Source organism: Zerene cesonia, chromosome 3 (genome assembly GCF_012273895.1).
Source record: "Zerene cesonia ecotype Mississippi chromosome 3, Zerene_cesonia_1.1, whole genome shotgun sequence".
Taxonomy (NCBI): Eukaryota; Metazoa; Arthropoda; class Insecta; order Lepidoptera; family Pieridae; genus Zerene; species Zerene cesonia.
In genome coordinates this window covers 4,991,895-5,017,554 of record NC_052104.1, presented here as the reverse complement: position 1 = coordinate 5,017,554, position 25,660 = coordinate 4,991,895, and the positions used below count along the sequence as shown (strand labels likewise).

The 25,660-nt window shown below is 33.1% G+C and overlaps 2 protein-coding genes across 3 annotated transcripts in view; one reads left to right on the top strand and one right to left on the bottom strand.

Annotated features, from left to right (window-relative positions):
- The window catches only part of LOC119837342 (autophagy-related protein 16-1), a 124,120-nt gene continuing 98,460 nt past the window's right edge, over window positions 1-25,660 (top strand). The window contains exons 1-9 of one of the 2 annotated variants that reach the window (XM_038362899.1): window positions 1-293; window positions 504-614; window positions 709-871; window positions 2,281-2,443; window positions 4,264-4,352; window positions 4,864-4,917; window positions 6,505-6,661; window positions 7,153-7,258; window positions 7,856-8,001. In XM_038362899.1, coding sequence (XP_038218827.1) covers window positions 200-293; window positions 504-614; window positions 709-871; window positions 2,281-2,443; window positions 4,264-4,352; window positions 4,864-4,917; window positions 6,505-6,661; window positions 7,153-7,258; window positions 7,856-8,001 — 1,083 coding nt within the window. In that variant the 5' untranslated portion in view covers window positions 1-199. The remainder of the gene's footprint in view (window positions 294-503; window positions 615-708; window positions 872-2,280; window positions 2,444-4,263; window positions 4,353-4,863; window positions 4,918-6,504; window positions 6,662-7,152; window positions 7,259-7,855; window positions 8,002-25,660) is intronic. The other variant, XM_038362907.1, reaches the window with a different exon arrangement.
- LOC119837337 overlaps window positions 16,104-25,660 on the bottom strand; it is a 37,760-nt gene continuing 28,203 nt past the window's right edge. The window contains exons 3-11 of the mRNA XM_038362886.1: window positions 22,181-22,599; window positions 21,943-22,103; window positions 21,506-21,707; window positions 18,744-18,838; window positions 18,419-18,660; window positions 18,089-18,333; window positions 17,747-17,996; window positions 17,497-17,667; window positions 16,104-17,410 (exon numbers count right to left, since the gene is read on the bottom strand). Of these exons, the coding sequence (XP_038218814.1) occupies window positions 16,910-17,410; window positions 17,497-17,667; window positions 17,747-17,996; window positions 18,089-18,333; window positions 18,419-18,660; window positions 18,744-18,838; window positions 21,506-21,707; window positions 21,943-22,103; window positions 22,181-22,599 (2,286 nt within the window). The 3' untranslated portion in view covers window positions 16,104-16,909. The remainder of the gene's footprint in view (window positions 17,411-17,496; window positions 17,668-17,746; window positions 17,997-18,088; window positions 18,334-18,418; window positions 18,661-18,743; window positions 18,839-21,505; window positions 21,708-21,942; window positions 22,104-22,180; window positions 22,600-25,660) is intronic.

Genomic DNA, 25,660 nt, shown 5'->3' with positions numbered 1-25,660 from the left:
AACTACAGGGAAGTAAATTCATTTTTGTATAATATCGTTTCTTACCAATGCATACTAATTTTAAGTTACCATCAAGAATGTTCTGGTTTAAAATTTGTAATCCTGTTTAATAATATAAAAAATTGCAATAATCATATGTCGCTTTACATAGAAATAGCTGTAGTATCGTTTACAAAGTTATTGTTTAACTTTTAATAAAATGGAAGGTGGTGAGTGGAGAAACAATATTATTATTGAACTACGGGCTCGAAACAAAAGAGAAACTGCAGCATTTCAAGATATTTTCACGTTTCGTAAGTATCATACATAACCTTTTAAAAATGATATTCATGTTACAGTTATCGAATAATCCGTCACATGTATAGAATTAATGTCAATATTTATTTAAGTAGATTTATTACTTTCTCGGAAGTGCGATAGTGTATCAATAATGACAGTATGAAGTATGCAAGTGAGATTACTTATTAATTATTGTCCACTAATATTATTATTTATATTTTCAGAAAGCAGACTATTTGATAATGTAAACACCCTGAAAAATGAAAACCTACAGCTTACTCTTCTCAATGAAAGAATCAGATATTCTAATACAGAAAGTGTTTCATCTGGAGGAGGTATGAATTAAATCACATTTTATTGATATACCCAATATTGAGCTGCATTTACAGAAAAACATTGAATTAAGTTTGTTAATTAATTTAATTTAAGGTGCAATTAATGAAAAGATCCAGGCATTAGAACAAAAAATATTAAGTCAGCAGGAAGAGCTAACATCAATGCACAGAAGAAGAGGTGAAAGCGCACAACAAATTATTAATCTTAATGCGAAAGTTCATGATCTAGAAAAAAGTTTGCAAACTAAAGATATTGTGTGAGTATTCAGTTCTACATATAAAAATATACATTAAATAAATTTTAATATCAATGCAATATTATGTAGCAAATAGAAATTATTTCTATCAAAATAAGTATTATATTGAAAACTGGTAGTTTAGTAAATTGACACAAGCAATTAGATAAACTGATAACAATAAGCATTTCTTAATTACATTGATTCTTATTGTTATTTTAATTAAAAGTTTGTTTTGATGTGTTTATTATTGATTACCAGTCCACACAAACTTCACTGGTTGTCCATGTATTATAGGCTATTTATAATTGGTCTAGGGACTATAGACTCACATTTAATATTATCAATATTAATTAATTATTAATTTCTCTATCTCTCATAAACTTTCACATCATTTGTAGACAAAAAATGTTACTCATGTTTATTTTTGGCTGTTTAGAAATATTAGTCAATATTTTAGTTACTAACAAAGCTCAATTTATGGAAAAATATCAAAAATTTTAAATCTTATCTCATCTAAATTTATAGTGTCAATTAAGATTGTATAATACAATGTGTATTTTACACTAAATCGTTAACATATTTTTCATACATTTTAAAGTGCAAATCAAGTCAGCATTTTACTTATAAACAAGGTACCATCAACATGGTTCATGATTTAACATATTTGTTTTTTTTATATCAAATCATTATCCATGGTCATACATGGTCCATTAAAAGAAAAGATTATTTTGGACAGTGGTTTGAAATTTGGTGTATAAAGTGTTTTAAATATAATATTAGTGCTTTTAAACCATTTTCTAAAGTGGAATTTAACCCTTATGCTCTTATAGTTTCAGGAAGCCATGTCAATTTTTAATAGAACAATAATGATATGATGTAGGATTGGTAGTGTGACTTTTTGAAAGTTAAATAGCAGTATATGTCCTAAATAAATGATCGATTGTAATGTGAAACAACTTCCCAACATGTTGAAATGATATCATTTACATATTTGAACCAATCAAGTGGCCAAATAAAGATTACAAGGTCATTCAGTTGAATATATTGTTGTCCACTTTACAATCCTTTGTGTCGCTGAGATCTACTTTTTACCTCTTATTCAAGGTCCAATGTCTAATCTCAACTTTGACAGTAACATCTTTAAAATATCAGAATCTGTTAATTGTTTTTAATATGATTTGGGCCGATTGGTACAAAATATTGTACAAGTTGGAGTAATAATCTTTAATGAAATATTATTCAATTTACAAAAATAAATAGAGTACCTATGTCATTATTAATAAAAAGAATGCACAGATAAGTAATATATTAAAGTTGAGATGAAAACTGTATTGCAAAGCATTCAGACTTTAAATTAATTCAGACCTTATAAGGATTGTGCTAAAGTTGTTGATGATTAATATTCAATTAATTTAAAATTTTTTCAGTATTTCGGAAAATACAGCATTAATAGCATCACTTAGAGCTGAAATTCAAATGTATGAAACAAACATGACTGAATTACAAGGACTGAATCAAGTTCTCCGAGATGAACATCAAGCATTACAAATAGCATTTGCGGCCATTGAAGATAAGTTAAGAAAAGCACAGGTATATTCTTATAATATCGACTTATATAAAATTGATATTTTTTTAAATAATAATAATAAAAAATGTAATTCAAATAATAATAGGAATGTCAATGATCTTTACATTTAGTCAACGCTTTTTTTTTCTTGATTCTTACATCAAATTTAAATATAAAAAGTAGCACATAACTTCAATAATTAAATTGAATTCTCATATATTATGGTGCTGGAATTATCCAATTTTTAGTTGGATGACATAGTATTTAAGATGAATGCATAATTAGAGTTAATTGAAAAACATATACAGCTTAGAAATATAAACAGGCACAGAATTTAAACATCTTTAAATAAATGTCACATTAAAAGCTGTGTGAAATCTATTTTAATGCTAATAATCTTAAGGTTTATTCTATAGATTCTCTGTAAAAAAATACTGTAAAAGATCTATTAATCAAAACTGTATCATTAAAATGTATTGAAGAAAATTGATTTCTAATGCAACTATTAAATTTGATAAAAAATTAAAGGAACTAATTTAATTTTTTCACTCATGTTTTATACTATATAGACTTTATAGTTGTCTTATCTTAGTATGTTTTCTTTTGTTACTATTCACCAAAAGCGTTTGTCATGAATTTAAATAATTCATTTGATATCTAAAGGTTAGTATGCAAATCAATTAATTTTTATGTTACCAACCCGAAAATTCTAAATAGTCTGACACTATAAATTATAAAACGTACCTATGAGCTGTTTACACTAAAGAGCATATTTTTGGCATTGTTATATGTTTACAATATCACGGCCTACGCAAATGCGAACTTTAAGAAAATAGTACTAAAAAATGGCATTGTTAAGATTAGAATAAACAAACCTATGAGCGAGGCTTCACAAAGAATAATGATATAATGAATGTGCGAGACGAATCAGTATTACGTTGCTTTACTACGTTCTCAAACTTTAAAACTATTCCGCTGGAACTTCAAATTTTTATTGCATCATTGAAATGATGGCGTTATGCCAAGGCAATTCGAGGTTTTGTCCAGTATATCTAGTATGATTCTTATTTTAATTCCTAATTATGTAGTCGGATTTCCTTGGCTCGTTCCGTATCTCGGAAGTAAGCAAAATTATTATATTTGTCCATTTCATAGCCGTGTGTATGTGGACCGAGTGAATGTAGAAGGAAATATTTAATATAATTTAATATCAATAAAATTCAGTTGCATGAAGTAGATTAATTACATAATATTTTGATTTTGATGTGATAGGCTTAGCCTTGATTTCTTTAGTAAAAAAGAAAAAGAAAGACTTTTGAAACAAACTATAGCTAATAAATATAGCTTTTTATCGAATAAGGCAATGAGATAATATCTCATAGAATCATTAAAGATCTTTCGTCTTTCGAATACTAACATAAAAAATAATACTTTAATAGTTAAGGTTCGGTACTTTATGATCATCGCCTAAGTAATGAAAGCGATTTCATTAAAACATTAACTAATACAGTTCCGGTCGTAAACATCACCCTGTAGATTTTATGAGCCTCATGTGATTATTTGTACCTATATATAAATGTTAACGCCTATATCTTCTATATTATCACATTCACAGTTCAGTTGAAAATTTAGCATCGTGTGGGCATAAGTGTTTATTTCTTTTAGTCTGTGTATTTTGTGAAGTGCGAATGATTTACAGTTTGTAGCATTCAGAAAAGTTTCCTATGCTTTTGATAATAAATTTATCTTTTTCAAATGTTTAGAAAAGTAATGTGCAAAATATGTACATTATGATGCGAAACAAGTGAACGTAAATCCAAAACAGGTTTTCTTTCTTTTTCAGGATGAAAATCGATCCCTTGTTGAAAGACTAATCAAATATAAAGCGAAAGATGCAGATAAAATGAATGAAGAAAATGAACATTTTCTCAAGTAAGTTAAAGAGCGACGACACTTTTTAAAACAAAATCTTTGATTGCATGTTCTTAAATGATTTTATTTGGAAATTGAAATAAATTGAACTAATTAAAAGGAATTTTCAAATATTTGTGCTGTTTAATTAATACGATTTCTCATATGAATATTTTATCAGCTTTACCAAATATAATGACTTAAATTTTCACTGAATTAACGAGTAATTGGCAGCGGATTTCTGTTTTCAAAACTGCTCCTATCATCTAGAGGAAAGTTTTGCACGTAGCATATTTGTGACTTATCGAGACGCTTAAGTGATAGAACTAATTTATACAACGTAGTTAATTGGCTTCACCGTGTAAATGCGACTGCACTTAACGTTTTGTGTTTCAGACTTTATGTTCACAAACTTTGTGTTACAATGCGTAGTGTATGTGTAGTGAGGGATAATGCGTGTGTCACGCGGTTGAGAACGCTTGCATAGAACATGATGATTTGTTTGCTTCTTTTTGTTTAATTTCTTCAACAGGTCAAGCAACCCTACCGCGTTTTTGATCAACACATTTGGTAGAGTTAGTTTCGGGTGAGTGTGACATAACGTGAATGAGGATTTGGTGGTATGAAGGCAATGTGGCGTTCAATGAATATTTTACTTCTTCATTGCGTTTACTCATATATATGTCTTAACTGCACTCTGAAACTGACTCATTTTTCAATCTCTTGTTTGACGTGTTTTGATTGTATGGAAATTAAATCTATTGTATTTCTGTTATTTGTTTCTGCATATTATCTATTTGAATTTGTTTTTTTTGCATTTGGTTTGAATTAATAGCGAATGACTATCTTTTCAGTAATTGTTTCTGTTCTCTTGTATGACGCATTACTAATTATGTTACAAATTACAATCGGGCATTTGTGGATATTCAGACGAAAACGTTTTTCGGTTAATGGATTCAAAATTATTGAAGGGAAATTTATCTCATAATAGTACTTAAACATTCAGGCCATTTGTTAACTCTCAATACCATTTTATTCATATTGTTACAGAGTTACACGCAGTAACCAATAGTTACATAGTTTTATGGGCGGTTTGCACTACAAATTGTTTTGTATAAGATTTCCACTTTCGACTGGTTAATTCCATTTAAAATAAGTCTGCATTTTAATGTAAAAGTAAGGAGGACGATTGCATATTTTTCTGAAATGAAACTTATAGTATATAAAATTTATTAAAACTTGTTACTTTATGATTTAGAAATATAAAATATGCGATAGTCCCTCACGGTCTGTCCATTACTTACGTGAAGTTTTTTGTAAAGTGAGAGGACCCAGCCAAATCTAACGCAAATTTAATCGAGAGAGTACATTTCATGCATTTTGTATCCACGAAAATCAAGTTTAAGTTGTAAAAAATTTCGGATAAAAAAAATTCCAATCGCCTCACCTAATTCATGGACCTAATGAATACCAACTAACATATATTAAGATTAATTTCAATACCATTCTTATTTATAAGTGATCCCTTGGCACAAAAATTGTAAAAATGATGAGAAATACCATTATCAGTAGTTTTTATCCCTAACGGTATCCTTAAATTTGTAAGCTCATATTATTTTTGTGTCGAGAGTACCGGTTAACGAAAAGTTGCAAATCCAGATTGATTATTTATTATATAATGATATTATTTTATTTTACAAAAATATGTGATGGCTGTAATTAAATGATAATAACCAAATTATTTGAAACCTGGTATGTACTAACGTTAGTTTTAAGTTTTGTTACCAAGTACTTATTGCAAATTGATTGTGTATGTATTATTATATTTTGGAGATGCTGCATGTTGCATACACTGCATGGAATGGAATGCATATGCATTAGGAAATTGGAAATATTTACAACATATTTTGTTATCTTATATTATAACCCTTTGAAGACAGCGGCACGTGGTCTTATGGTAGCATAGAATAAACAAAGAGAAAAGGATGCTTCTAAAAATGCTTTAGCGAGGCTTGGAGCAAGCTCATGGGTTGGCCTTAGTGGCGTAACAATGAAAATCTGTATTTACCTTAAACTCAGTTGATCAAATATGGCTATGATATATTTATTGGTGTTGTTACGCCACTTTCTATGAAATATCTCGGATAGATCTTAAAAAACAATTGTTTTTCAGGAAAAAGAGTGACAAAGTACGAAAGGAGTTAGAAGAAGCGGCAAGAGAGGGTGGGAGTAGGAGTAGTGGGGGGTCGGGGGGCAGCGCTGACGATAAAATAATGGACTCGATACCTTTCTACGCGACGACACTTCCATCTAAAGTCGCTTTAAGATTCGTAAGTACTCAATACTAGCATATTCAGCTGTGTGATAATTGAGAAAGTAATTCAATATGACATATTGCTCGTATGTAATATAAGTTTACTTACTACTACAAAAAAGAAATGATAAAACCATAGTAAAGCCAACTAATCGAGATAACGAATTTAAACAAACTATTGTCAAAACTAAATGTTGCTAACTTTTTCTTATATAGATATATATATCAGAATTCGTAGCGTTTCTTGCTAATGGTCAGTTTGTAGACATTTTTATCTCGTCGGGTTGGCTGCCTCTCAATTTTAGATTACTTCTTAAAAATTATAATATATACTAAATTATGAACTATTGATTAATGCTATATGGCGTTGGCTGATTGATGACTGACGTTTGACAGAAATTATACTTAGATTCTAACAAACAAGGAAAAAAAAATGTTCGATTCGAATGCAAATATATCTCTTTTCTATATTCTATATAATATCTTTAAATGAATTATTTTTAATAGGATGCACACGATGGTGAAGTTAATGCAGTAAAGTGGAGTCCAACCGACAGAATTGTAGCAACTGGTGGTGCGGACCGAAAAGTTAAATTGTGGGATGTATCCAAATGTAAGTATTTTTCTAAACATTTAATTTCGATGATCAATGTGACACAGTACATACGTTATAATTATATTTAAAAACTGTTTAACTGGTTTTAAAAATACTTCCACAATTTAAAACATTCCTAAGATATATTTTTCTTTTGTTGTCATACTGTTTCTACTCGGGCAAAGCCGGGTCGAGCGGTGTGTAAGTATAAAACCTCTAAAATCTACTTTCTGAAACGTTTACAAACAACAATATTAACCCGAGGCTTATATCCTTTTCCTTACCTTTCCCATTCCTTTCCTTTATTCCTCTCGTCAATCCTTTCTCAATCCCTTTCCAATTCGAAGTCGGCAATCCATTTGTAGAGGCGTATGCTCTGTAAACGATCTTACGCCTCTCCAAGTTCATGGGTGGTGGTGGCGCTAACCATCAGGCGACCCACCAGCTCCATTGCCGACGGCGACATAAAAAAAAATGAAATACATTCAACAGTTTTAAAATATTCATATTTTAATTACTTAAAATGGCCTAAAATACGAAAGCTGTACGTTACATGTTAAATCGTTATCTTATGTACTCGTATTTAAAAGTAAATAAATAATTCATAATTCGCAGTAGGCACATGCGAGAGCCGGGGCACGCTAGTCGGCTCGAACGCGGGCGTCATGTCCGTGGACTTCGACTCGACGGGCGCGTACATTGTGGGCGCGTCCAATGATTTCGCGAGCCGCGTGTGGACGGTCGGCGATCAGCGGCTGAGGGTGAGTTTGTATCAATAGAATGAATTGTATTGTAGGCATTATATATGCCATTGTGTGTGTTTTTTTTTTAAGATTTTTCAAGTATTAGTCTTCACGTTACAATATTGAACAGCCCATAATTTGCATTGAAATAAATTTGTTTTCAACACTATTGCGTGTTAATACCTCTAGGGAGTTAACACAATTAATTAATTTCCATATGAAATTCCGCAACGATAATTAAATATAACTAATTTCTTCGTTTTATTATCCGTATTCACATCGTAAATGTATTTTATGAATTTTGTGTTAACTGTTCACACCTTCTTTACTAGGAAAGTCAACACGCAATGCCGTTGGCTACAGTATTTTATCGAATAATTAATATTAAATATTAAAATTAATATTAAATGCTATTTAATACCGTTTGTTCAATAACACACACGAATAATATTTGTGAGTACTCCTTTTGAATTGTTTATACTTAATAATTATTTCGAAATGATATTGCATTTTAATCGTATTATACTTATAAGTTTTAAAATTAATAATAAAGCTTAACTCGTGTATTACCTCCTTAAAGCCCTTTACTAACAGCTGAAATAAGATTTACTTATTTACTTTTATTAATGGATGGAAATCTATATATAACTAAATGACCAGACAAACACTGTTCTGCGTTACTCGTATCATTTTGGGATATGAAAAATAGATGTTAGCTGATTCTCCGACCTAACAATATGTACACAAAATTTAATCAGAATCGGTCCAGCTCTTTCGGAGGAGTATGGTAACTAACATTGTGACACGAGAATTTTATATATAATATTTAAAACTTTAAAAGCAGTGGTGGCTCAGTGGTGAGAGCCTCGGACTTCAAAATCGATAAGTCGGGGTTCGAGACCGGGTGGAGCGTGCAGGAAATAAATTGATTTTTCAATTTATCTGCAAATGTGAATAACATCACCACTGCTTAAAACGGTGAAGGAAAACATCGTGAGGAAACCGGCATGTCCAAGAATCAAAAGTTCGACGACATGTGACATCTGCCAACCCGCACTTGGCCAGCGTGGTGGATTATGGCCTGAACCCTTATAGGAGGCCTGAGTCCCAGCAGTGGGAACATATATGGGCTGATGATGATGATAATGATTTAAAACTTCACGGCTTTTAAGAAATCCTTATTAATTTTCCATTTTTGATTATACTAAGCATATTTATAAGACACTATACTACTACTATACTTTAAACATCATCTCAGATTTCTTTCTAACAAATCAGACTTCCCGGTTCAATGATCAGCATGTCTTGCCTTGTGACACATATTTTAGGCTGATATAATTTTAATTCTATACAGAATGCTAAGACTAATCACTACATTGTATAAAGCAAAGTCACTTTCCGCGTATGTATGTATGCCTTTTAATAGATAGTGATTCAAGAGAATAATGTATAACAATATCTATTAAACTAATACGAATTAAACTAGTTCTAAATGTGATTGAACAAAACTACTCGAAACAAAGCCATAAATAATATAAACTAACCTAAGAAACCTACCGGTAAGTTCATTTGTAAATATTTGACTTGTGATTTTTTGAACTTACTGAAGGAAAAATTACGCATCTTTTGAGGTTGTGTAGAATGGAAATACACTCTTATAACGGTTAAGATAATATAAAATGCTTAACTATTTTGATTTTGTAACAAGAACATAGTACTTTTCTTATTTGTAATCTTGATTGTTAGATTGATAAATTATTTATTCATGAAATCTAACTAATGTAATTTACTTTATGAAGTAAATGTGTACTTTTCTAAACCATACAGGGCAAAGCAATTGACTGCTCTTACAACACTGACCCTTTTTCATAATTATAGGCTAAGAGCGGGATACAATGTAACCTGTTTGTTAGAAAACACTACATTTACCCGCCCGCGGGCAATTTTTTGCCTACAACAAATTACGTTATTACATTCATCTCGACCGTTTAATGTAAGTCTATGATTTTGCAAAATGATGGCTCAATTTGATGGAGTTCTCTAAACGAAAATGCTATGCGGTATCGAAATTGCCACCACAAAAAAGATTGGCGAGTCCGTCGGAATAACAATAAGAGCAATATTACGTCAGGATGATATTGTCTAGAACGGGAGGCGGGGTCACGAGCACGATCCCTATTAGCGGGTTGTTAGCGCGCGTCGGCGCTTCGTGATCTCACAAGATCACTTCCGGACCATTTACGCGAATATTCAACCCTACTGCAAATCTATATTATTATCGTTATTCCCACATCTGTAACAATCAAAATATCTTAATACAAGCGGCATTCCGCACCGCAGTTCCCGCTGGTGAAATTCGAATCCGATAGAAAACAATATTCAAATTGGATTCAATAACAAATCGATTGTATCAACGTTCACAATATGTATGAGGGTGATTGATCGGGTTGTCCCGGCTGTGCCTTACCTGTTTAATCCCGTTTTGCAAATAAGGAACTGTCAGTCAAGCACTAGTAAATGATAATGCGGTTCAATAACCGTGACAAATGAACCCGGAGCCACCCACTGTGTGGACACTGACTCACGTGATCGTAAAATTTCGCGGGAATACTATAGATAGTTAAAGGTTATTATTTCAAATAGCATGATCCGCCCATTCGTTAAGAGAATTAACAGGAAGTTATAAAACTGGAAGCGCCTACAGAAAATAATAGGCTAATACATTTTTATTGTAGAGATTATACGTTTAAATTATACGCCTGTAGTCTCAACACGACAGTTAAATGACTGAAGATTAATGATTAACTGTAATTGTACTTCATAAGAAACATGTAACAATTAAATAAGTAAATACGGTCTATAAGATATATTTGTAAAGTTCATCGATTATAATTGTAGCCGGTATTCACATGAATCCTATGATTAAGTAAAAGCAGTGAATACTTTCAACGTTTAAGGGATGAGAGTATGCACTAAACGCTTGATGCAAAACCATCATAGCTAGGCCCATTCCAGGTGTATAAAATTGTAGTTTCCGTGTTTGATTTCGCATTGGGGTCTGCGTGACCACGATCGCTCAGGATGATTCTGATGCAAACACAAATTACACAACGAATTCCCGTAACCGAGAGCGAGTAATCGCAATAATAATAAGCCAAAATCGATCGTACATCGTGAACGCACAGCCACGCCGCTACGTTCCGTGGTGATTTACAATCTGCTAACAGATTTGTTGATTCGCCCTCGGCATTGCCACTATCAATTTTTGTCATTACCCAGCTACCGACTTGCATTACCGATGCTCTGTGTTTTCTCTTCGTACATTGTATGTTGGAACGTTAATTTCAGAGAGAATTCCTCTCATCATGACGAGATAGCGGGCTATCAAACAGTAAAATCAGACGCTGCTAATTCCATTGAACTGCACCGTGTTCTTAACTGATGAAAGAAATTAAACTGGCTGAATGTGTAATGTAACATTTTATATGGCTTTTAAGGTATGTGTGAAATTCATTCAAATGTACGTTATTCAGTACCGTTGTGCTAATATTAAACATTTAAAGTATTTAAAACGTGTATAAATTCATTTTGTTATGTATCTTTATGCTAACATTTACTTTAGCCAAGCAAATAAAATACATAAATGCAGAAATCGATGTCCCATCGCCGATAAGATGGTATCGCATGGAATAAATTCCCTGTATAATAGTACAGAGGTTCAAACTTTAGAAACCGAGAAAAGTCATGAAGGGTATTGTCCACGGCCATTATAAGCAACCTCATTTTTCTTCCCGGAGAAAGTGTGTGCTAGTTCATATTGAAAAGTTAAAGAGTGACGTATTTACCACAACAATAGCATCGTTTTGAAACTAAAAGTACTACCAAATACCGCATCTCTTTGATTTACCTACCTGCAGTCTGAATAAGTAACATCTAAAATGACAGTTGAACACGATGATAAATGTTTCGCATTCGATTATGCAAAGTCATGCGGTTAAACAATGAAATTGTTTTGATAAACACAATTGTCCATGTTACCAGCCATAAAGCATCTTTTCTCTGTGCTTTCATTGTATTTTCGTTTTCTACGCACTCTCTCTTGCTAAGACATGATGTTTTCCCATATTGATAAATTAGCAGACATCATATTACAGCAAAGCGATCCAATCACTTGCTGTGGCTTGACCGGTATACATTTCACGGAACTGTTTGCATAAATCAAATAGCCAAATAGCTAAATAATATATCTATCTCATAATACCATTAATATAAAATTGATAAACGTATAATTTCTTATGTTTTTAAAAATTAAACAAATGTAAATGTACAATGTACTATCTCGAACGGAAATCATCGGAGCGATTTTATAGCATGGTTTTTGTATGTAGAATTAGATGGCTATAGACTGGAAATTGATATAAACTTCAGGCCCATATCCTTTTCCTTACCCTTCCCAGTCCTCTCCTTTATTCCTCACGTCAATACTTTCTTAATCCATTTGCAATGTAAAGTCGGCAATCCATATGGATATAACCTTACGCCTCTACATATGTAGAGACGTAAGGTTAGCAATCGGTTTCTTACCTCTCTAAATGTTCATGGGCGGTGGTAGCGCTTACAATCAGACGACCCACCAGCTCCATTGGCGACGATGACATAAAAAAAATAAAAATACTTTTTACCCCGATGAAACATCTCATTTCTATGGGAAAATCAGAACAATAATTTTTATAGTGCTAAAGCTTAACCATTTTATACAGGTAATAAAATTGCAATTTTTGGCCCATTTTTGCATTCAATAATCCAACTAATAACAATATATTATCCTACTTATATTATAAATGCGAAAGTTTGTAAGGATGTGTGTGCGTTTGTTGCTCTTTCACGCAAAAACTACTGAACCGATTGCAATGAAATTTGGTACGTAGACAGCTGGACAACTGGAATAACATATAGGCAACTTTGTATCCCAATATTCCTACGGGATACGAGGGTGAAACCGCGGGGCGCAGCTAGTTGTCTATAATTTACTATTAGATATTTTAAGTTTTAAACTTTAAGGTGCGTTACTCACCATACAATGTCATATAAAATGCTAAGAACGATTCGGAACCCTGTGGTGAAAATGCTCAGGTTAATCTTCCACTTATACGTTCTTTACAAGCATTTATATAAAGAAAACGATGAAAATGCTAATAAATATCCTCAACATAAAATAAATGCGACGTAATTCGAAAACGTTAAGCAATAATAATATGCTGAATAGGACATGCTCGTAGCTGGTCCCATTGAAATAACGTATGTAATCTCGTTCCTCATTTTATTAGTACCAAGCTGGTTGTAATATTTCATCTAATCCGATATGCCGGTCGTTAGATATAATCTAATTATTTATTGAATGGAATCGGAAGAATATATCAAAATGGTTGGTTTTGATAAAATTCAATGATATTTGCGACTGCGTTGGTGCTCAAGGACGTCGTAGTTAACATTCTTCAAATCAATCCTTATTTGGTAACCTACAGAATTATTATGTTTTCCGATTGTGTATGTCGTCGGTAATCTGACATGTCATCATAGTGACTGACAGGATCATTTCATGTGCTTTTTTATTATTATTTATTCGTCTCTCTCGTATATTTAAAGCCCTTACGTCTATAATTTCATAAATATTTAATGTTTTATGGACAACTTCATCGTTCATGTAATTTTGAACTTTGCAGTTTTATGTTTTATTGTTAGTGGTTATGGTTACTACACTGAGCTTTGCTTGTGATATTTAATTGCACAGTTGTAAGGACTTATACGCTATTGTTGTAAGCTCCATTACACCATCCGCTCCATACAATGGAGCCCTATGAATTATACCTTTATCCTATATATTTAAAGCTATTCATGTAGTGTATTCTTGTTGATATTATTTGAATGGTTAAAATAAGTTTACATGGTTTGCCAATATATATAAATATGTTTTTGCACCAGTGAGTTTTAAGTAAAATATCCACGTTTTAGTATTTATTTTTTTAGTACGTATATTTCAAGTCATATGACTTGAAACATATATTTGTCCAAGGGGCTGACTATTTCTACTAAAATAACTTATCTTTACCTACTTTTTTAGTGGGGAAATCTTACATAGATTCACACGGCCTCCGGAGAAAGAAGCCGTGGGTTATGTCGGATTCCTACCGGCTAAAACTCCACTGTGTTCCGTCGAACCGCTTTATTGAAGGGGTCACGGGAGCTGCTTAGTAATCTTTGTACCTACTTACGTAAACACTAACACTCCGCTCGCAGCTTCGCTCGCGAATTCAAAGGAAATTCCCGTGGAAATGCGATGTTTCACCGCGGTATAAAGTAACTATTTCCAGATACAAAAGTCATAATTCGCTCTATCGCGATGTGAAATAAAGACAAATTAACAACTTCACTTTTGCATGCACAATTTTAATAAGGATTAACTTTCTTTAATAATTAATTGATTTTCATGAGACATTTTAGATTCATAGAAACAATATTAAGGAGGTAATACCTACACTGTGGTTTTGATGAAAACGTTAATTGAAATTTGTGTTCAATTCATATTATTAATTTATCATTTAACCTGGTATTTGCACTTATAGCAGTTTCCGTTTTTTATTATATTATATATTCATATCTTTAGTTTATTCTGTATATAATATTCATAATGTTGACTTTTGAGAGACAACTTACAATACATTAATGCTTCAGCGAGAAAGCTTAATTAAAAGCAAGAATAATTTGTTAACTAAAAGTCGTAGCAGGGTAGCCCCATATTATCGTATGATTGTCTCTATTGTTAAAGAATGCATCCACAGGTATGGATGGTCGGTATCTGAAGGCTTTCTGTATCATGAGCCTTAATGGATGTCTCGCAACACATGACTGCGGTCGCGTGCCGACTGATCTAATCGCAGGCACGAATGCCGACGAGGTGTGCCCCTACACACGTGATTGTTTCACGTACGCAGGGCTGCTGCCTGATTTGCATTTTTTCATATATTGTTGCTAATAGCTGAAATTTTTTGTACGTAGAAAACTAAACTTTGACTTATGATAGATTTAGTCCAATAGCGTTAAATAATAAAAATAAGAACTTTAAAACAGAGAGTTGAGTTTCGAATAGACCAATGTTACCAATTAATATGAATTTATGGATTGAGTTCTTGTATTGTCTTAGCTAATTTGGTAAAGAGAAATGTTCATAGCGTAAAATCCTTATAGCAATTTACTTTAGCGTTTCAATATACATATTTTATTTTATAAAGTGGATTGGCAACCCTAAGAGGGAACTTAGATTTGATCTCATAGATGCGTCTATCGCGAACTTGTCAAATTGCTTGACCGCTTTCGAGCTTGTTATCGCATTCTTTTGAAAACAAGAATTTTGTGCAAGACTCAATTGCACGTGTCTTATCTGACGAAATCTAAATATGAAGTTTTTTTTTTGTTTTTTCTTAATATTTGTATGTGAAACAATATACGTAAATGTTAAATTTCATCCTTATTCAATAAAAACATTGATTTTTAAAGGTATTTTTTATCATAGCACATTTGCCCCATATCTCCATCATAAAAACATCACAATGGAAAAATTTATTTATTTATTTATTTATTCTTTACAGTACATATTGCCGAAAAATAAATTGACATTGTAAAAAAAAAGACCATACAGGCACATATGCACTATAAGGCGGCCTTATTGCTCAAGAGCAATCTCTTCCAGGCAACCTTTTTGTAAAGGAATGTTTAACATATACGCGATTTAATAAATTTGATTTGATTTGATTTGATGGCACAAAGCAATAACTAATATATTGTTAAGGTAGCACAACATATATAAACATGTATTTAAATATAAACATACAAATAATAATAATACACATACTACATAGATAACAAATATTATATATACATACATAAAATATTACATACTAAAAATATTGTGAGAATGTGTGAATTTATGTATTCGAAACTGAAATTGGAAAGTTTTAACGTAGAATGATTATGTAGTTTGTCGGATGTATAATTACTAAATATAATTTCAATATATAGAAGTCCAGGTAGGTAGGAAGCTTCGTAAAAATGAAACATGACGGTATTATTTTATAATTTTTATTTTACTGTAGGTAATTTGACAATTTTGGATGGTTGGTACTTATTTAAATTTTTAAACAAATTCTTAATAAGGCACAATGTCCATAAAATACTCTCGGTTTACTATGATATAAAAATAGCACGTTTTTATAATTATAAGCAACTATTCGTTTACATTAAGATGTATACTATAGGTATAATTCGAACTCGATCATAAATTACGTAAAAAAAAACTATTCCTAGGTTGAATAAATTACGATTTCGGAACGATTGTCTATACATCGTTTCTTGACTTGGTCGCATCATTGATTTATCTACTTAAAAGGTACAGAAATGTTATTCTTGACTTAAAACTATCGTTAGGTCACTCTTACTCTACTTTGAAAAAAAATATGGTACAATACGTTGATCGATCATCCGCGAGGACGTTCGCACGTAAAGTGAACAAATGAGCGACATAATCTCGATAACGACTACGACCATTGTCCCGCTTCCGACCGCAGAGACGGGGACAAGCAAGCGTACACACTCGCCACATGCACGCAAACATTCATGCAATATGTCGCGTCTTTCATTCATCATCAATCACTAACGCTTAAGTGATCGTCCCCGTCTCTGTGTCGTGCAAATCCGTGGCTATATTCGAAATGACATAGAAAGCGGAAATGCACTACCATTTAGAACCGCTATCAAAGTCCTCCGCTCATTAAAAGATTACACTTTTAGAGCCAAGACTCGACGGGGGCATTTAAACTACGTAATATACTACTATTGCAAACGTTCGTTACGTCGACATTCTTAAATCTATTCAGAAGTGCCTCTGGTGCGCTCGGGAAAAACTAGCATCATAAACTTTGCAAAGAGATGATGGAGCGTTGGGGCCTGGCAACAATTCTGCTGCTTTGGCAGCCGCACGTCTCCGTTGCCAACTGCATGTCCATGCAGCTAGTACGACTAGTTGTGCTGCTATAAAAGCGGCAGCTGCTAACATGGCTCCAGCAGCATTGACGCATGTTACGTCAGTTTCGCGAACATACACAGAATCTTCAGTTACGTTCTTAGCACGTTGTTTGTCGAAACCGAATTTGTCTGTTATTTGAATTGTTTGTACTAGGAGCATATTATCAGTAGGCGCAGCAGGGGTAGAACGTCTCTTCCTACGTCCGTATGACATGACTGATCTCAACTCATTCGGTCCGCCGTCACATTGAACAGGTTCACATTTTGGCATACACGGTGTTACCAAGGCACGGAATTGGACAACTTCTGATGAGGGGAATTTGAAGGCATCGAAGTTTGATAAAAGAATCTGTAAACAATAACATTGCATGATTTTCGGTTATGAGACAAAAATAAGTGAAAATATATTAAAATAGTATTAACAATGTAAGGTACCTTGCCACTTGAAGTCGATTTAAACAGTGGACCCATAATGAAATGATCTGTGGGGCAACCGTCGCTGTCAATGAGTGTGATTTCACTTGAATCAACGCCATCCATAGCAACCAGCTCACGAACGAAGATTTCGAATGGTGAATTAGGATCCATGATTTCAAATTTGAGAGCCTAAACAAAACAAAATTATTAATACATTGTCATTATTTCGGGCATAAGCTGATTATTAAAAACTGTTCCAAATAATTACCAAGGGATCACCGACTTCAGCAGACGCGATAGTGTCATCACCACTTCTATCGGTAATTTTCATCGCTACATTCGGTGACTCGACAATGACCTCCTCAGAAAGACCAGTCTTAATATCGCCTTGAATTCCAAGATCGACTTCATTTGCAACGGTTTTATTTGTCAAATCATACTGACAAGTCACAGCTAATCCGAGATCAGAAGAGGTGACGATCGTGTCGTGATGCTGAATGACTACGTCATTTAAATATCTGTAAAAAAAGAGTCGATATAAATCAATCTGATGTTTAAGTAGATATCTACGTTAACTTAAAGAGCAAATTTTGAAGGTTTTTTTAATTACCTGCCAAGTCCATTTTGCTTAACATTGCACTCGATGTTATTGTAACCCATATGCAGTTCAAACTCCAAACTTTGTTTAACATCCACGACACAAGAGTTTGGACTTCCTTTGGCGTATATCTTGCCGTCGAACAATTTTGACGTTTGAATTTTAGCAACCATGTCACCAGCTCGGCAGTCAATGGATACGTTATAGCAAGAAGATAATTCGTACGTAGCTGCCTCGGGCACTTCTAAATAGGGATCCTATAAAATTATAAGAACATTAATTACTATCACTTCAATGATATCTAAGATATAAAACTAGTTTATTCTGAATGTAGCTACAAACCTGGATATCGGCAAGAGTAGCTTTAGAGTGATGAGATAATCGGCACACGTGATCGCCAGTATCACCATGATCATATGAATGGCAACGGAAAGGTGAATTCAAACACAGCTCACGACATTCTTCTATTGTTTGCACGTCTTGATACACAGAGTCGACAGTCTTAAGAATACGACCATTCATCTTTTTGAACTCGCAGAGTTTAGTTGGTTCCTCCACACAGTTGTTTTCTAAGTAATCGGTATCTGTATAACAATATTTTTTTTATTAAATGTTTGTCTATTTTTTTGTAAAAAATTTATTGAAGTACAGTTCGTTAAGTACGCACCTTCATTCGGTTGAAAAGCGTTGGTGCCTCCAAGAGTAATACGATCCATATTTGATAGAACGCACTCGCCTGTTTTGTTGTTATAGTTCGCCGATCTGTAACAAAGTAATACGTGCTATAAAAGGCGTTCTATTCTTTTTGTATCGCCGTGTGAACTTTCTCAGACTTAACCTCATCCAGTGACACCTTTTACACTCTTATACTTAAATCGACTTTATCTATAGATGTGGCTTATGAGGTAGGCATAAACTACTCGGAATCGCGATAATTAAATTCAATTAGCTATAGCAACAAAAAAGGTAATTGTATAATTGAAAACCTTTTAACGTTTGTTCAAGCATTAGAAAAAGCTAAAGCATGTTTGTAACTTAGCGTTGTTAAAATTCAAATCGAATGTCATTTAATCATACTACTAGCAATTTATCATGTAAGGAACGATTCAGATGCATATGAACTGGTTTTATTACAAGTCGCTTCACGATGTAACTTATGTAACTGTGACCTCCTTGGCCTTTATTACTTTATAGTGACCACCCGCACAAGGACAATATTATCTTTGTTCATCTGTATCAATATTTTCTCTTGATTTACAATCGATCTTTATCGTGTGACCCTCGCACTAACCTGTGCCAATACATCCTTATAAAGGATCGTCTCAAACACACGCTTTATCTTATCCACTAGAACGTGATTAACTTTAAAAATAAAAAGCTGTGTTCCTTCCTTGCTATAAGATTTCAAACGCATCTACATCTACATTACAGTAAGACATTTTATAGGTATTTAATTCAATATGATATAACATAGAAATGATCGTCACAAGATTGTCCAGTTCAAATAAATAGTGGACGTGATAGTACAGAGGGTTGGCATTTATGAATTCAGAGCATAAATTCTCATGATGAGATGTAGGTCTTTCAATAAGTTAAAGAGGAGAGTTCAGTTTATCGCTTATTGTATTGTGAAAGTAGGAAGCGATAGGGCAGTTCTCTCCCACACTAAGGCGCGAGGCTTCCTCCGCGCCCGCGAAAACGAATATTTGTCGTGACTGTCAAATCGCGATGAGCTCCGCCCTGCAGTCCGCTGTTTGACTCAATAGAGTTAAAATTCTATTCAAGGCACACCTGTCTAACATTATTGCGCAAGCATAATTTTATACGTTCGATAAAATCGTGAACAATTTTGATTGTCCCTATTATGCACTTGCAAATAGTAGCAAAGATTTATGATATTAATGAAATGTGAATCGTTATTAATGTTAGTTTGCATATAATTATAATTGTATGCTTATCTACTATAGCGCATTCGTTCAGAAAAAACTGTTTGTACTTTAAAGCATATCTTATAAGTGAATGATCTTTATAAAATCCCCAGTTTCGAAGGGTAGATTTTACTGGTATAAAACGAAAAGTTATGTGGCGCAATAAAATTTCCGTTGATCTTAGTTGCTTTAAAACAAAAATAACTACAGGATAGCGTGCTCGTAAAACAGATTTATAGGTGTACTTGGTTGTAATCATATGCTTTGCTATTATATATCTATAAATCTAATAAATTAATTCATTCATTTCCTCGTGTCGTGTGTAATTTTAATCACAGCATTACATCAATACTCAGATTAAATATGAAATAAGGCCAGTATTTAATTAGAAACACGCAATTGCTTGATAACATGGAAGCTTAGAAATAAGGTGTATATTATATATCTTCATGCATCCCCCATCAGGTACGTGGGGATTAATAATGAATGTCGGATAAAACGAATTACAGAGAAAAAGGAACACTTAACATCGATCGATCGAGAACATCGATGTATTATGAAATAAAATAGCAAATGCACATAAATATTTGGACAAGAACATTTGAAATGTATTTTTTTTTCAATAACGGGTAAATACGGAATCTTATACTTGTATAATTTTATACGATTTATTAATAGATACTATTTAAATGTTAAATCGAATCAATTAATTAAACGTAAAATATGCAAAGTAAGCTACATTCACCGCACTGAGATTAATCAACGAATGCGCACCGACTAGTTCTGTAGAGTAAATATTTAACTGGTTTAAAATGTATAAGTGGGGTTTCTTTAAATAGAAAAAGTTCACTTTTTTTAAAAACAATGAAATCGGAATCCAACCAAAGAAATGTAGCAATATTCCTATTTATCACAGTATAACCACAATAATACCAAGGAAATCGTTTCTGGCTTATTGAATTGAATCCGCTTTAGAAACTACACAATATAAATCTTACTTATTCACAGAATCTAAATATTTTCACTTCCTCGTTGAAGGGAATACAAATAAGTAACAGTATTTCAATGAAGATGTTATGACCTTTTGTATAGGATTGTAATCCAAGTAGAGGGGGAAAATTATTCTCACTTCCTTTCACAAGAATCCAATGATATTGCTATATGATCATAGTGGGGCATTTAAAGCGTTTAAATAATTTCCCATGAGAAATATCAATAGCGAATATATTTTACGCAAGCTTCTGTACCTATAGATAAACGCAATTTTTACATTATCTACCTCTATAATTGTTGGTAAAATTATTTAAATAGCCTGTTTTTACTAAATATGATAGTGTATCCTTGTCCACCAGGTTGTCTGGGAGAGATCGCTACTTCAGTGATAAGACCGCCTGTTGTGCTCTTGTTGAGTTTATTTATAGATTTATTTTTCTGTATGACTTGCACAATAAAGTATTTTGATTTGATTTGATAAATACACGAAGAAACAAATTAAAATTACCTGCAAATAAACTCATTTTCGCCCAGGCAAAGGTCGAGGCACATTTGTCTTGAACTGACGGTGTGTGTCTTTTTGCCTTTTCCCTTAAGATGATAGCCACGTACACGGTCGAAACACCAAGCGCGCTCGCACGGTTTCACGCCCAAACATGATTTTTGAGCGTAGATAGTGAATACGGGAAATTGGGATTTTGTCAATGCGCCTAAAATAGAAAGAGATTATTCATGTATTTTATATAAATTAAATGAAAAATAAACTACTCAACTAATAAATGAAAACGAATAAAAGAAAACTATAAAAAATACATACTAAAATCATATAATATCTTTTCTGACAGTAGGCGCTTTCATTTGAAGCCGTTTTGTTATTGAATAAATTTTATTTAATAAACATTTAAAAGTTTGACGTGAATGTTTCTATTTAATACGAATCTTTACCGGGTAGTTGGTCTGCATCAGAGCTGAAAAGCACACACAAGCCAGTTTCGTAGTTCACTGCGCGACACGTGTCGTTGGACTGGCATTGCTCCAAGCAATCGGTTAACATCAGAGTGCCAGGGATGTCGTCCAAAATGTGTGATGGAGCTGAGAAAACGTACCTGTCGAGGAAAAAGATACACTTAGCTATCTGGGACATATTATAAGTAGTATTTTCATAAAAAAATAGTTAATTTACCCAGTGACTAGTTCAAATCCAATCATTTCAGAATCGCATTCTTCCAATGAATTAGCGGGAGCTGATGGAGCAGAGATTCCGCTGGGTGCAGAAGGTGGGATACCAGCGGCTGTCTCTGGTACTGGTGCGGGTTCTTGTGGCTCTGGCTGCTCTTGAGGTTCTTGTGGTTCATCGGCTTCTTCGAGTTCGTCTTCAGACTTTTCGGGTGGTGGTGCAGCTGGACTCTTGTATTCTTGCGGGGCATCTACTACGGATGGTTCAGGCGATTCTGATTCTACAGCGAGATTGTCTTGAGGTGGAGCATCGGCCGCCGATCTCAAAGTTCCTTCGAACTTTTTTGCTGCCTCGACGGCGCACACTAAAATCGCTAAACTAATGAAGATCCGCATTGTTCCGCTGGTTACACGCCGTGGCAACATCTGTAACAAGTGTAAAGAATACGTTTTACTTCAATAAAATTAAATCACATCCATGATAAGGATTAGTTCTATTTTTTTAAAACAAAGAACTTAATTTAAATTCTGCAGATACTGATGAGCTTTTGGTAGGTATGGACTGTTCTTTCTCAGAATTGTTGTTTAGTCTAATTAAGACACATTTATTATTCTCTATCCCGGCCTTAACTGTGAGAATGAACGTATAACAATTACGATCTCAATCAGAGGGCGTTAACTTTATAATTGTCTTTAAAAATAATTAGAGCTGAAATGCGCCGTAATTGTTAAATTCGCCGTCGTAACTGCAAAGAGCTCAAATTACATATTATTTTATAACAGCCGAAAGGAGTTAACTGTACTCTAAGAAACGGACTTAAGCTTTCACATTCGATAATTAATTACAAATTATGTAATAGGTAAGTGGCCTCGATTGTTTGTTTCTTGTATTATTGTTTTAATTATCACTCGTGTGTATAATAATTGCTCAGTCAATCCAAAAAAAACAATATCTCATTACTTGAAAATTGTGAAGAGCTTATTAGAGCAGTTTTTTGTGGAGATCGAATATACGGGTGCTGTTAGGCTCTTTGTACAATGTAGTAACGGTTCTTATTTAAGTGTCGTCCACTCTATGGTCAACGGTATTGTAATATAAAAAAATCCTATATGTTCTTTACAATGGATGACAGATTGCGCATTTAATTGGATAAAATAACATTGACTGTATCAATCATTACCGACTAATTAAAGTAACTCGAAACTTAGTTACTATAGATTGGAATTAGAAGCGTATACAGTTGCATGCGGAATACTAGGGCCAATAACCTGCTTTGATATATATTTTTCCAATTGGCCCATATCCTGCTAAACCCTCAAAATAAGTAATAATGGAGTTTACAGAAAAGAATGTAGTTAAATTGATTCACTGATGACAATATTTTGACCTGAACTTTTACTTCTAAAAAATGTAGAACTCGAATTTAGCCGAAATTGAATTACAAGCAAGTTGAAATGTCTTCAACGACACAAAACATTTAGTTTTTGTAACATGCTCGATAAATCGATTTCTTTGTATTCATTGTTGACTGCCAATAACAAGCTTCTACTTAAGTTACTAAAAAGTAGCGGTATTATACTACATATATTAAAATATGTGTATTTATTTTATAGAGTATCTTCTACAGAAATACGCAAATAAATTATAAGGTTAGAATCATTGATAAGAAGTTAAGTCAATAGTCATCACAAGTGTCCCCTAAATGTAAATTAATAGTTGATTGAAAAGGCACTTATCGAGTTCGAGTGTCTGTCGGTGCCTCGCGTGTCTCGAGCCATCTACGGTTTTCTATGTAGAAAACTTTTTACTAAAACAGCATTTATTTATAGTATTCTAATGGCATTTAATTACTAGTATAAAAATAATTTTTTACCACTTATCCGTTAGAATTTTAATCATCCCAAGCAATAAATACTGGCATAGCAAGCCGATATCTGCAATATATCAAATTTTATTTGAAAATTAAAAATATTCGCTAAATAGCTAACATCGAACTTTTATAATAATAAAATTAACGTCCATGCAGAAGTGGGTGGCATTATAGCGTTCATCGGAATTACTGTAGATGCAAAACATAGTAAAAACATGATTGTTTGCCCTATTTCCATATAACCCGTGACTGCTATGAAGATTGCTTTATGAGAGCAATATTGTACATTTCGGTTAGACATGGTGTGGGCTTAAACGATGAAACACGATTGACGCACCGGAGGTGTTTACTTGAATCAGGAGCGCTCCTCTATTTATCGTTAGATAATTTACAGCTTAAATCAGCAAATTTATTTTTGTCTATGGTTGTTATATATTTACATTTAAAATAAAATAATTTAAATGCGAAGTTACAAAATGTAATTCATTATAAAGTTTTATTTTATTACATTTTCCACATTTCGTTAAAAAATCATATAAATCATATAAAATTCGAATAATTCCAACTTTGGGAGGCGGTCGATGGCCAAGTGATATTTTCGGCGCTGTCTCATAAAATTAGAGATACTTCATACGAGCCCACGCAAAGACATGAACCGTGGTCGCCGCGAGCGAAACTGGTAATTTATATGTATTTGTATTCAATAACAGAAATTATAGTAAGGCTTGCAAGCTATCTAACGTCTATTAGAGAGACCCTTAAAGGGTTTTTACCAGAGCTATTGTATTCCTATGTCGGATATCACTTGCGAATGTGTGCTAGCCCCGAGCCGTGATCAGATGGGGTCAGCGCATTCAATGAGGCGGATGCCTCCAACCTGCTATTTACGTTTCACCATACTTGTACTGGTTGGCACACTATGGATATCGGCTGTGATTTCTTGCTCGTAGACCTTTAAAGACCTCATTTTGTGTGTGCCAATTTGTTGTAATCTAGTTTAGTTTATGGGAATCGAATATTTTATGTTACGGATATATTGCAGTTTAAGTAGTTTAAGCCACCGTTTCTTAGGATCACATGTATAATATTGTAAATGTTTTCTACTTAATAAATAATTACTTTAACTGATACTTATGTATTTTCTAGAAAATCCCTCGAAGCAGTAGCAAAGCATATTTAACATAAATCTGTGCGCAAAATTAAACCAACTCTATCAGTATAACTGAACGAGTTATTAATATTTGCTTTACAGATCGCTACGCCGACATTTGTACGGGTTAATTCACCTGATAAACTAGGCGTGTCTAAATATAACCATTTACATCAACAGAAGCAATGTCTAACTTATTTACATTGAATGAAACTTTGCTGTGCTGACATAATGGAATTGTGAGTTCCCGCCTTTATAATGTTTGAATTGCCGAAGACAGATGTACATAACGTAATAAACAGATTTAACTTAAAAGATTTTAAATGTGTGTTATTTCAATAAATATAATGTTATTGTGTGGAATTTATTAAAGGTATCAAATATTTTTAAGCGTCCAAATTCCGAAACTCATAATCATTAATGATGTCCTCCTTCCTTTGGTGCTATTTAATATGTAATAAACAAT